At 36.1% G+C, this 13,144-nt stretch overlaps 1 protein-coding gene across 1 annotated transcript in view; it reads right to left on the bottom strand.

Annotated features, from left to right (window-relative positions):
* The window catches only part of LEKR1 (leucine, glutamate and lysine rich 1), a 173,923-nt gene that overhangs the window by 12,834 nt on the left and 147,945 nt on the right, over positions 1 to 13,144 (bottom strand). The window contains exons 10-11 of the mRNA XM_047100406.1: positions 4,220 to 4,384; positions 1,010 to 1,309 (exon numbers count right to left, since the gene is read on the bottom strand). Of these exons, the coding sequence (XP_046956362.1) occupies positions 1,010 to 1,309; positions 4,220 to 4,384 (465 nt within the window). The remainder of the gene's footprint in view (positions 1 to 1,009; positions 1,310 to 4,219; positions 4,385 to 13,144) is intronic.

Raw genomic sequence — 13,144 nt, 5'->3', positions numbered from 1 at the left:
ACTCTGTATCGCCTCTCTCCTTTGGGTTTCTCCAGCAGAACCAAGTCCATGTGTGCTATCCTTTCCCACTCATGCCAGGACTGGTGGAAGCAGCAACCTTGATGAGGGAGGCTATGCTATTGTGTGTTGGCAGGAGATGCTCAATCAGCTGACTCCCTAAACATCTGGAGAAGCAAGTAGCATGTTTATTGGTATTTTGAAAGAAAGAAAGAAAGAAAGAAAGAAAGAAAGAAAGAAAGAAAGAAAGAAAACGAACGAAGGAGGGAAGGAAGGAAATGAAGCCTGGCGATGTTGAGTGCTAAGCCTGAGGGTCACTTTGAAACTTAGAAGCAGAATCACTAGAACTCAGGTTTCCTGAAACAGGAAACATCATATCATGGAGATTCAAATAGAATCTTGGCTCTGCCATGCTGTGTGACCTCAACTGCTTAGCAGTTCTGAAATAAGAATTCATTAGAAAACAATTTCAAATCAAAATAATTCTATTCCAGTTTAAACAAAAATATTGCTGAAATAATCATGCATACATAAGAAAGAAGACCAACTCATGTACATTATGCTATAGTTTAGGTTGACAGAAAGATAAAGCCCTAAAGAGAAATTACTTTCAGAATATATTGTCCAAATTATTTTTTGAACGTAAGCAGCAAGTGCTCTAAAAGTTTCTTTGGCAAAGACTGAATGTCAAAACCAGTAAGACATAAATACGCAAAGATTTCTAGTCTTAGAAGTTTTAAATGGTTTTTGCAACACAGTAGAACTGGGTGCTGAGGAAACCATAGAGATCTTGTAGTTCAGTGAATTTCATTTTACAGAAAAGGAAGCCAGGTGAAGAGAGGTTAAGTGACTGCCTAGTTAAGGACACAGCCAGGATGTAATTCCAGGTTCCTGACTAACAGTCCTCAACTGCATGACACCAAGCTACCTTTGATGTTTGTTTGTTTGTTTACTTTTTGAAAGAGTGTGTGCTCTTTCACTAATCACAGCGGCACCATCGTCTGCTTCCTACCTGTTCCTGGGACTGGTTAAACTGCTGCATCAGTTGTGTTTGTGCCAGCATTACTCTATCTAGCTCATCTGACTTCAGCTTCATTTCCTTCCTCAAGTCCTCTGAAATGGAATCGTTACTGTCAGTTTCTTTCTTCAGGCGGGCTTCAAATTCTGCAACCAAATTTTTAAGGTTTTCAATTTCTTTCTCCTTTGATTCAGAATCTTCAGTATGTCGGATACAAGATTCATGGAGTTTTTCTTCAAGGGTGGCCACTTCCAGCTTTAGATCTCTAGTAGCACTTGCGATTAAATCAGATATCTGTAAGATAAATCTTGTATTAGTTTGTAGGCAATATCTCTAGGCAACCAAAGAGTCCTTATGGCTTTAGGAGGTTTATTCTAAACAATCAGTGTGCTCTTCTTATCAAATGAAAACAAATCCTATGACACTATGTAGGCCTCCAAAATTTTCTTTTTAAAAGTTAAGACTAAAACCTATTTTTACCACCTTAAATGGAATTGCATTAATCACTTGGGCATCCTTGGAAATATATAAATCTTTGTGTCCGGATTGAGCTACCAAGGACAGCTCAAGTCTTGATCCACGTACCTGTCTGGATTCAGCGTGGGGTGGCTTTGGGACCTAGAAATGCCTGATGTTTGGGGATGCACATAGAGGAGCACCACAGTTATATTCTATTCATGCTATAATTATAGTAAGTTTTGTTTTGACATATATTTTTTCTTTCTTATATATGATGACTGGAGATGCCCTCAGGTACTATACCTCTAGATCAGCACTGCCCAGTAGAACTCTCTGTGATGACAGAAATAGTCTGTGATGTCCAATATGGTAGCCACTAGCCACCTGTACCTACTGACAGTAGTATGTCAGTAAATGTTTAGCAACTGATGCACACACACACAAAAAGCCAGATTTGTATCTAGTCTCCATGTAGACTCCGTGTGGACTGGGTGTAAATACTCTCACCACGGCCAATTCCAAGGTACCAAGGTGACATAACCAATTGCTGAGTTGGGAAAAGAGGCCAACAAAAAGGCTCTGGCTTGCCAGTACTGGCTAGTGAGCATTTAGAATGTGGCTAATGTGGTTGAGGAACTGAACTTTAAATTTAAATTTTAATTACTTGAAATTTAAGTAGCCACATATGGCTAACATATTAGATTGTACAGTTCTAGAGAATACCAGAATACTTTGCAAATATACTATCTCTCAGGTGGTACTTCTAGATAAAGAGAAGAGAGAATGAGAGATAAAGAGAGAAGATGAGGAGCTTTTCCTTAGAGTCATGAAAGTCTTTAGAAGGGAAAAGACTGCTTGTTTTCTTTCTCCTTAAAAAACAAAGAACAGAAAACAAACCAGGAAGAGCAAAGTTGCTTCTGATGAAACATATCCTTATTATTTGTGCTACAGATATTGTCACATTATAAATACTAGTACAACAAGAAACCAGTCCATGAAGAATCTGGAAAACATTCATAGACCAAAGTTCCAAGGATTCTGTGAACTATTATTTACGAGTAATGCATCCAAAATTTGTTTCAAATGTTAAATTTACATTAAGAATAACTTTTGCAAGAAATCTATTCACACTTAGTAACTTGAAAAATTAAATTAATATTCCATTATATTCAATTAATCCAGGAAGGAAGAGGATCATTGCTAGGTCTGAGCAGTCATTTCCATCATCCAAAGGAGAGCTGACACTGAAAAAGAGCAGGTTATCTTTGGGACAGGAGACTCACAAAGCCACAAATATGTTTTGATTTTTTCAAAACAGGAGTCAGCATTTACAAATCAAGAGAATTCAATTAGAAAATCTGGATTTATGAATTCTTTTAAAAAACTATAACTGGGGCGCCTGGGTGGCGCAGTCGGTTAAGCATCCAACTTCAGCCAGGTCACGATCTCGCAGTCCGTGAGTTCGAGCCCCGCGTCAGGCTCTGGGCTGATGGCTCGGAGCCTGGAGCCTGTTTCCGATTCTGTGTCTCCCTCTCCCTCTGCCCCTCCCCCGTTCATGCTCTGTCTCTCTCTGTCCCAAAAATAAATAAACATTGAAAAAATAAATAAATAAAAAAATAAAAAACTATAACTCTTGGCAAGTTGGGGCCTGCCTTAATAGGCTTCTTCTGGAAGAAAACTAGTATAGGAGAGGTAGAAACTTGGGTGAGCTGAGATTCTAAGCTTTCAGCTATCAGCTTGGAATCTCTCAAGTGTACCATTGTCCCAACAGGATTTCACTTACAAAACACAAATTCAAAGATAAAGTTATTAAGAGTTTCAAGACAACATTTGGAGAGCATTAAACCCAAGAGGTATGAGGCATTTCTGAGTGTGGGCCCTGTGACACTGGACTTGTCATATACTCACGTAGCTGGCCCTGCCTATTGTTCACAGCGCTCTTGAAAAGGCTGTACCATATCTCCTGTTCACTGAAGTAGAGGCCATTAAGTCTCATTTGATGCCTAATTTACACAGACTGTTAATGAGTTTATTCAAAGTATGGTTTCCCCACTGGGTCTTGGTTAATATATACACACATATACATACACACGAACACATACGTATATACACAAACACATGTATATATATATATGGTGCTCAGGTCTTATAATGACAGGACAACCTTAACAAAACCTTAAATTATGTTTAGGGGGCACCTGACTGGCTCAGTCAGAAAAGATGTGAGTCTTGATGTGAGATTATGAGTTTAAGCACCACACTAGGTGTAGAGGTTACTTAAAAATAAAATCTTCAAAAAAATTATGTTTAGCACACACTGTTTCAGAAATTATGGAGGTAGATTACATTTTTAAATATTTCCCTTCATTCAAAATGTCTAGAATTGAAAATATTTGCAATTAAAGGAGATAGGCTTTAGTTGTTGGGAAAATATTAATTACGTAAAACATCTCCTTATCATTTAATGTTGGATATTTGAAGTGTTGGAATATTTAGTCATGCTAATTATTAGTTATAAATTTATGCTGCCTAAAAAATAAGTTTATTGTATGCTGATATGATTTATTTCAGCTACTTATTCTGGAAAATAGCCAAACCATTCTACCCATGTAGCTAAAACCAAGGCACAGTGACTATGAGGAAAGCTACTTGAGTTATAAATATTGTACAGTGTTCTTACAAGGAAATAACCAACATCTATAGTTTGAAACCCATTAGATAATAATGAACATCATAATGACAGACCTTCATTTTTAGTTCCTCTTGTTCTTTCTTATATTTATAGATTATTTCTTGATGTTTTTTCTTTTCAATATCAAGTTCCAGTTTAGCTTCTGCTTTAAAAAGCAGAGCTTGCTCCTCAAACTCAACTAAATGCTGGGCTCTTTCCTTGGCAAGTTCAGCTTCAAGCTAGAAAATAGTATTTACCACACATTTAAAACCATTTGACCTTAAGAAAAGGAAATTAAGCTTACTTTCAGACTTTAATTAAACAATTTTTAATTCTAATATTAATTGTTTCATTAATTGAATTTTTTAATTCTAATATTTAAAAAGAATCTGACTCAGAACTTAACCCAGAAAAAAAAATGACCTTGGGTCAAATATTTCTAGATCTTCTAAGACCTTCTAAGCTTTTAAAATGAGTAGAGAAGTTAAAACAATATATTCTGACAGTTTTCAGAAATACTAAAGCTTATTTAGTATTTAGTGTTCTGTACCTTTGTATTATAAACCCAGTCCTTGCCAGAAACCCTATAAGAAAAAAATAAAAAGATTTTGAGCCCTTCAGACTGAGGTCTACTGAAAGCTCAGAGGAGATATAAAATAGAAATGTTGAGTTTTTAAATGATCTTTTCTTGATGAGACCCCAGAAAGTTCTGTAGTCACAGATTATCATTTTAATGTGACTGAGGCCAGAAGGATGATTAAGGTAAAACACAGTCAAGTCAGTGATGACTGTATCCATATTGGACCCAGATAGAACTATAGCACTGGAAGGGACCATAGAAATCCCCTGGTTCCATTTCTCAAGCTTCCATGAATTGTGGAAAGAATCAGCAAGGGTTTTGGATTCAGATGGAACTGAGTTTAAATCCTGGCTCTAAACCCTTGGCTCTGCCACTTTCTAGCTGTATAATCTTAAATTGTGACTGTAACCTCTCCTGGTGGAGTTACAACCAGTTCCCTTGGGAATCATTATGAAGATTAAATGGGACAAAACATCTGTGTAAAGTTCTAGCATGAACAGGGATTAAATAGTCAGTGAAGATTACTCCTGTGCTGTGACCCTTCAATCTCTATCACAGAATCTACACTAACCATTGTCTGCTCTGTGCCTCAACACCCCTAGAAACCATAACTCACTCCTTCCCAGCAAGCATTTCCATTTTCAGACAGCACTAAGCATTAGGCAGTTTTTCCTTTAGTTGAGCCAACATCTCTCTCCCTGTGGTTTTTAACCATTGGTTTTGGCTCTGCCTACTGGAGCAAGAGAGAGAACAAATCTATGAGTACTGGAGTCATTCTGGCCTAGTCGTTCATCTAGTGAGATTAGAGAATCCCAGTGACAGGCTGGCTCTAGATTTACATTGTGCCATGATTATAAATTCTTAGAAGGAGTAAATGCCAGATAACTTGGGAGAAAAACTGTCAAATCTGACTTACTGTGACTCTGTGATTCAGACCACTATACAAGGAAGACAGAGGTCAACATGAATTTCTCAGGGAAATACCGAAACCCGGGTACCAGGAAACAGAAAATTTGCTAAGAAAGTTAACAGAAAGTCCTTTAAATTAAATAAAATGCAGATAGAAGACTAGCCCCAGTGTGGGGTCAGTTGAGTTTATTGCACTGGTTAGAGGGCTGAGCATTTCCTTTAAGGAAAAACAATTATGTTTATACTCAATGCAAGGAGTTATTCTGGTTCTCTCAAAGTAAGTTTGTGGGTTGTTTGGGGAAAAGGATGCTAAGGATCATTTAGGAACGTGATAGAATTGCTCATTTGTGTTGTGTTCACACTTCTAAAGACAAGGAAAGCCTCAGAGTCTCTCAAAAAAAGAACAGATGTTTTTCTGAATTCCAGGTACTTACATCCACCTGCCTCCTGCTAGCCAATATCTCAATGAGATATACCAGAGGTGTCTCAAATAAACTGAAGCAGAAACCTTTTTTTTAATATATGAAATTTATTCTCAAATTGGTTTCCATACAACACCCAGTGCTCATCCCAAAAGATGCCCTCTTCAATACCCATCACCTACCTCCCCCCCACCCCCCATCAACCCTCAGTTTGTTCTCAGTTTTTAAGAGTCTCTTATGCTTTGTCTCTCTCCCACTCTAACCTTTTAATTTTCCTTCCCCTCCCCCATGGGTTTCTGTTAAGTTTCTCAGGATCCACATAAGAGTGAAACCATATGGTATCTGTCTTTCTCTGTATGGCTTATTTCACTTAGCATCACACTCTCCAGTTCCATCCATGTTGCTACAAAGGGCCATCTGAAGCAGAAACCTTAATACAACTGTCTCCCCCTGCCCCCATTTCTTCCCCAGTCCGAACACAGTAACCACAATCCATCTAGTTATTCAGGTCAGTAACTGGGGCATCATTTTTATCTATCACACCTAACTCGACACCAAGTCCTATTCACCTCCAAAAGATGCCTTGAATTCATTCATTTCTTTTCATTTCCACTCCCGACGCTCTAGTTCTGGCCATTATCACCTCTTCGCTGGCTTCCTTACTGCCACTCCTGCCTCTCTCCAATCTATGACACACACAGCAGGGTGTTCTTTACAAACTATAAACTGGATTATTTTATTCCCTTTTAGTGCTTTCTCAATGCATTACTATAAAATCAAAACTCCTATACATGATTTTCCACTGGGCCACCACCAGCCCATGCAACACTTTTTTGTGAATTGACAAAGCACCCCTTCCTCAGAGGAACACAGCCTCATGCTGAGCAGAGCACTTGGTGAGCAGAGCACTGGCTGGATTCCAGCTCTCTTCTCTCCCTTGGCCTGTACTACTGTGCTGGGCACAAGGCAAACACTGTTTATGGCAGCCCTGAACTTCTCCAACCTGACTTTCACTTTTCCCATTTGATCACAGCCCCGTGCTCCAACCATGTTGGAATAGATGAGTCAAGAGCACATGAAAGGAGGATATCAAGTGCAAAACATTTGAAAAACTCGCAAGGTGTAACTTTAAGAGTTAATAGCTCACAAGATGCCTTGATACTATTAAAAAAAAAAACAACTAAATAAACACGTTTTGAGAAGCTGAAGAAAAATGTGTGCCAAGGTACTAAAATAGCAAGTGTTCAAAAAATTCCTTGTGTGGCTAATTGGTAGAGTTGAATTGTTATTTTAGGACAAAAAGACATCTTTCAAAATAAGGACTGATTGCTCAAATTAAGAGAACAAAAAGATATCCAGACTAGGTGGGACAGGACAAACTACGAATCAGATGACAGAAAGACTTTAGAAGGACTTTTAAAAATTTAGGAAACCAGTAGAGTCCCTTGATGAAGATGGAGCATTAAGTACTCAGGGAAGAAAAGAAGGCAGCTGGTGGATTGAATGAGTAGAATGTTCTGTTCTGAGGCAGGTAGCAGGGAGATCTTCTTGCTCCTGAACTATTCCTTGGAATGAATACTTATAGGTAAAGAGAAAGAGAGAGAGAGGGAGAGAGAAAGGAAGAAGGGAAAGAAAGAGCATGAAGATAGAAGAGAGCAGAGTGATTTTACTATCACTGATTTGATTTTTAGTTTGCACAACCAGAGAAAGAGAAGCACAGTGACGAGCTTCAGGAGGGATTTCTAAACGTTTAAGGAAGCTTCAAGGCCATCTGAAAGTGTTGACACTGTAGCATAGAGAGATGATACTATTGGTTCCTTCATAATCTGAATAGTTTGAACAAAATGAGAAGCCCACAAACACAAGGATTTTCTTAAGCCAGTATATTGTCATTGAGAAGATGAATTCATGCCAAATTATCACGTTTATATTTTTTACATATTGATAGAAGCTGTTTAAAATATCCTAGATGAGAGGTTCCTGGGTGGCTCAGTCAGTTGAGTGTCAGACTTCAGCTCAGGTCATGATCTCACTGTGCCTGAGTTCAGGCCCCACGTCAGGCTCTGTGCTGACAGCTCAGAGCCTGGAGCCTGTTTCAGATTCTGTGTCTTCCTCTCACTCTGCCCTCTCCCCACTCATGCTCTATCTCTGTCTCTCTTTCTCTCTCTCTCTCTCTCTCTCTCAAAAATAATAAACATTAAAAAAATTAAAATATCCTAGATGAAAATAAATAAATAAATAAATAAATAAATAAATAAAAATCTCTTAGATGAAAGAACTTATGCTTATACAAAATAAATGAATTTGATGATGGTGCTTATATAAAATACAAACTACTTTATATAATAACTAATAGTAATTTTCATAATCACGGGGAAATTCTGATTTCTAAAACAATAGCACTGCTGGGGATTCACTCAAGGGATACAGGAGCGCTGATGCGTAGGGGCACTTGCACCCCAATGTTTGTAGCAGCACTTTCAACAATAGCCAAATTATGGGAAGAGCCTAAATGTCCATCAACTTACGAATGGATAAAGAAGATGTGGTTTATATATACAATGGAATACTACTTGGCAATGAGATCTGGCCATTTGTAGCAACATGGATGGAACTGGAGAGTATTATGCTAAGTGAAATAAGTCAGTCAGAGAAAGACAGATACCATATGTTTTCACTCATATGTGGATCCTGAGAAAATTAACAGAAGGCCAGAGGGGGAGGGGAAGGGGGGAAAAAAAAGTTAGAGGGAAGGAGGCAAACCATAGGAGACTCTTAAATACTGAGAACAAACTGAGGGTTGATGGGGGTGGGGGAGAGGGGAAAGTGGGTGATGGGCATTGAGGAGGGCACCTGTTGGGATGAGCACTGGGTGTTGTCTGGAAATCAATTTGACAATAAATTATATAAAAAAATAAAATAAAACAAAAGCATGAGTAATATATGAGCTCAATTACACAAAGAAAATAAATTGCTATCTGTGTACACATTACAGGTTTGAATTTTTCTGCTTTTTATTTATCCATATCCCCCGTTAGCTCAAACTCTATCTCCTTGGTGAAGGCTTCCTGATGATTCCAGGGGCTTCCCGATGATTCCATTCTGAGTATGTTGTTTTTAAATTCCTTTTGTATTCGTGTTGATATGCATTATTAGTATAACACCTGTGTCTAATACTGATGTTCAAAATACCATCTTTTCACTATTTTCCAAGTGAGTTATTTGTGGTTGATTCTGAGATAATTTTCCGTCAATGGAGCCAAATAGCATATTGTAACATAATCACTCATTACTGACAATCCCTATAAAAGCAAGGGAATTTCAGATGCCAAAGGAGAAATTAGGTCATTTGTTTATATTTGATGTATCTACATAATTTTTAAAAATATATCTCCTATAAATAAATTTTACTATGTTCTAAAAGTTAAAACAAATGCTGGTTGAAAACTAATAATTCATTATTTATGAACTGACTACTGAATAAATATATTGTAAAAGTAGATGATTATTCAAATACCCAGACTTTGCAGTAAAAAAACAATGCTAAGGAATAGAATATATATTGAAGCCCTGTCAGAAACTGTAAACTCAGGATGAAAGGAGGGAATATTCTCTTAGCACCAATACAAAGTAGGATGGCTACTTATATTAGCTCATTTAATTCTTACAACATATAATAATAATAACATAATAATTATTATTCCCACTATCTAGATTACAAAATAGATTCAGAGAGGTTAAGAACCATCACCAAGATCATAGAGCTACTACAAAGGTGGAGAGGTATGCACACTTATTTATTTCTGGTAGACCCCATGGTTCAGCATGTTTTGTTTTTCCATGTAGCCTGTCTCCCCACACATCTACATAGCGTAGTGATAAAGGGAATGGACTTGGTATTTATTTAGTTTTGAAATATTTGGTGATCTTTCCAGATAACTTTTTGTTAATAAATTCTAATTTAATTCCACTGTGGTCAGAAAAAATACTTTGTATGTTTTGAATCTTTTTAAAGTTACTGAGAGTTATTTATGCTCCAGAATATGATCTATTTTAATAAATGCCCTATGTGCACTGGAGAAGAATATGTATTCTGTTGTTAAGTGGAGAATTTTATAAAAATCAATTAGGTCATGTTTATTAAAAGTGTTCAATATATCTCTTAAAAATAAATAATTATAAAAATTATTATACTACTTTACATACTATATATCTTTACTAATTTTCTAGATATTTTTATATCAATTATTATTGAGAGAGGGCTATCGTTGACATCTCTTATCTAATTTTGGATTTGTCTATTTCTCCTTGCTGTTCTGTCAAATTTTTCTTAATTTTAAAATTAATTTAAAAATTATTAGGTGAATAAATATCTGGGATTATTATGTCCTCTTGGTGAACTGATGATCTCTTTAATAATATGAAATCAACTTCATAATCCCTGCTAATATTCAAAATATTCTAATATCTTTGCTTTGAAATTTACTTCATAAATATAATACATATATTTACATATATGTAATATACATAAATAAATATAAGCAGATACACAAATATAAACATAGTTCTAGCTTTCTTTTGATTTGTGTTAGCATATATTTTATTTGTGTTATGCATCCTTTATTTTAACTTACTTGTTAAGACATTTCTTTGTATTAAAGTGTATTTTGTTGGAGGGAAAACACAGTAGAGTCTTGCATTTTTATCAAACGTGACAATCCTATCATTTAATGGGGATAGTTAGGCCAGGGCTCTGCAAACTATGGCCCACTGACTAAATTCAGCCATGCCCATTCATTTGTATATTGTCTATGGCTGTTTTTAAGCAACAATGGGCAGATTTGAGCGGTCACAACAGACAGCCTATGCCCCACAAAGCAAAGATATTTATTAACCAGTCCTTTATAGAAAAAGTTTGCTCCCAGTTTAGATGACTTACATTTAACTTGATTATTGATAGGATTAGCTTTAAATCTATTTTGTTATATGCTATTTGGCCCATCTCATCTCTTTTCCTTTTCCTTTTTTTTTTTTTTTTTGTCTTCTTCTGACTTAAGGTTGTTTTTTTTTTTTTTTAATTCAATTTTATTTCCTTTGCTGGTTTGTTAGCTATAATTCTTTTTCTACTTCTGTGGTTGCTTTAGAATTTATAGAATACATCTTTAACTTAATGCAGTCTATCTTCTAGTGATTTATCATGTCATGTATTGAATTAAGAATCTCACAACAGTATACTTCCATTTTTCCCTTAGACATTGTGTTATTTTTGTAATATATGTTGCTTCTACGTGTTATAACTCTCACATAAGGTTGTTAATATTTTTGTTTCAAAGTTAATTATATTTTAAAGAAATTCATATAATTAAAAGACTCATATATTTATCCACATTAGAAGGTCCAATCTGCCATCAATACCGTTTCTGATATACTACATTCCTTTGTGTGGATCCATATTTCCATGTGGTGTAATTTTTCTTTTGACCAAAGGCCTTCTTTTAACATTTCTCATAGTGTGGGTGTGCTGGTGATATATTTGCTCAGCTTTTTCATTTCTGAATGTCTATTCCATCCTCATATTTGAAAGATATTTTCACTTTGTTTGGAATTCTAGATTGGCAGCATGCACCCCCAGGCCCCTCATTCTTCCAGTACTTTCAATCCCACCTTCCTCTTGCTTATATTGTCTTTGATGAAAAAACTGCTGTCATCCTCACCTTTGTTCCTCTCTATATGTCTATTATTCTCTGGTTGTTTTTAAGATTTTCTTTTTATCACTATTTTGAGCAATTAGATTATAATGTTCCTTGGTGTGCTTGAGGTTTGTCGAGCTTCTTGCATGTGTGGGTTTATAGTTTTCATTAACTCTTAAATTTTTCAGTCATTATTTCTTTAAATACTTTTTCTGTCCTTTCTTCTCTTTCTTGTCCTTTGGGGATTCCAAATATGCATATATTAGTCCATTTAAATTTGTCTCATAGCTCCCTGATGTTCTTGTTTGTTTGTTTTGAGTTTTCTATTTTTGTTTCAATTGCTGTGTGTTCAATTTCACTAAACTTTTCTTTTGAAAGGTCTAATCTGATATTAATCCCATCTAGTGTACTTTTCGTCTTAGATATTGTTCTTTTCATCTCTAGAGGTTCATTTTAGATCTTTTTTATATCTCCCATATCTCTACTTAACATGATCAATTTTTCCCCCAGATTTTGGACAAATGGAATCCTGTTATCATAACTGTTTTAATGTCTTTGTCTGCTAATTCTGATACCTGTGCCTTTCTAAGTCAGTTTTTATTAATTGATTTTTCTCTCATTATGAGTTTTCCTGTTTTGTTTGTTTGTTTTGTTTTGTTTTGAATGGCAACTTTTGACTGAATGCCAGGCATTGTAAATTTTACCTCATTAGATGCTGAATATTTCTGTATTCCTATGAATATTATTGAACTCTGTTGTGGGATGCAGTTAAGTTTATTGGAATCACCGTGAGTTTTTTAGTTCTTCCTTTGAAAATTGTTAGGCAGGATCAGCTCAGCATTTAGTCTAGGGCTAATTTTTCCTTACTGCTGATGCAAAACTCTTCTGAGAACTTTACCCAGTGCCCTATAAATTATAAGTTTTCCAGTCTGGCCATGTGTGAGCATTTGGTACTCCCCTTTAGTCTTTTCATGGGTCTTTCTCTGCCTTTGAGTAGTTTCCCCACACATATGCATTAACCATGCATATACTTTATGGGAACTCTTCGTAGATCTCCAGCATTATTTCTGTGTGCAGCTTTCCCCTGAGAACACTACCCTGTGAATTCTAGCCACCTTGATCTCTCAGGTCTCCTCAACTCGAAGAATCTGCCAAACTACCTAGATTCACACTTCCTGTATTGTGGCCTTAAATTTCTTTCAAGGAACGAAGTCTGGGCAATCACAGAATTCACCTCATTTGTCTCTCATCTATAGGAATCATTATTTGATATCTAGTGTCTTCAAACCATTGTTTTCTATCTTTTTCCCAATGGTTTACTTGTTTAGGAGGGAGGGTAAATCTGGTTCCTGTTAGTTCATATAGGTCAAATGCAGAAGTTTTTGCATTTTTTATTTA

The sequence above is a fragment of the Lynx rufus genome, unplaced genomic scaffold, assembly GCF_022079265.1.
Source record: "Lynx rufus isolate CCGP_SWC_20201006 ecotype Redwood Valley unplaced genomic scaffold, mLynRuf1.p SCAF_5, whole genome shotgun sequence".
Lineage (NCBI taxonomy): Eukaryota > Metazoa > Chordata > Mammalia > Carnivora > Felidae > Lynx > Lynx rufus.
Note: the sequence above shows the minus strand (reverse complement) of the source record. Positions and strands in the feature narration are given on the sequence as shown.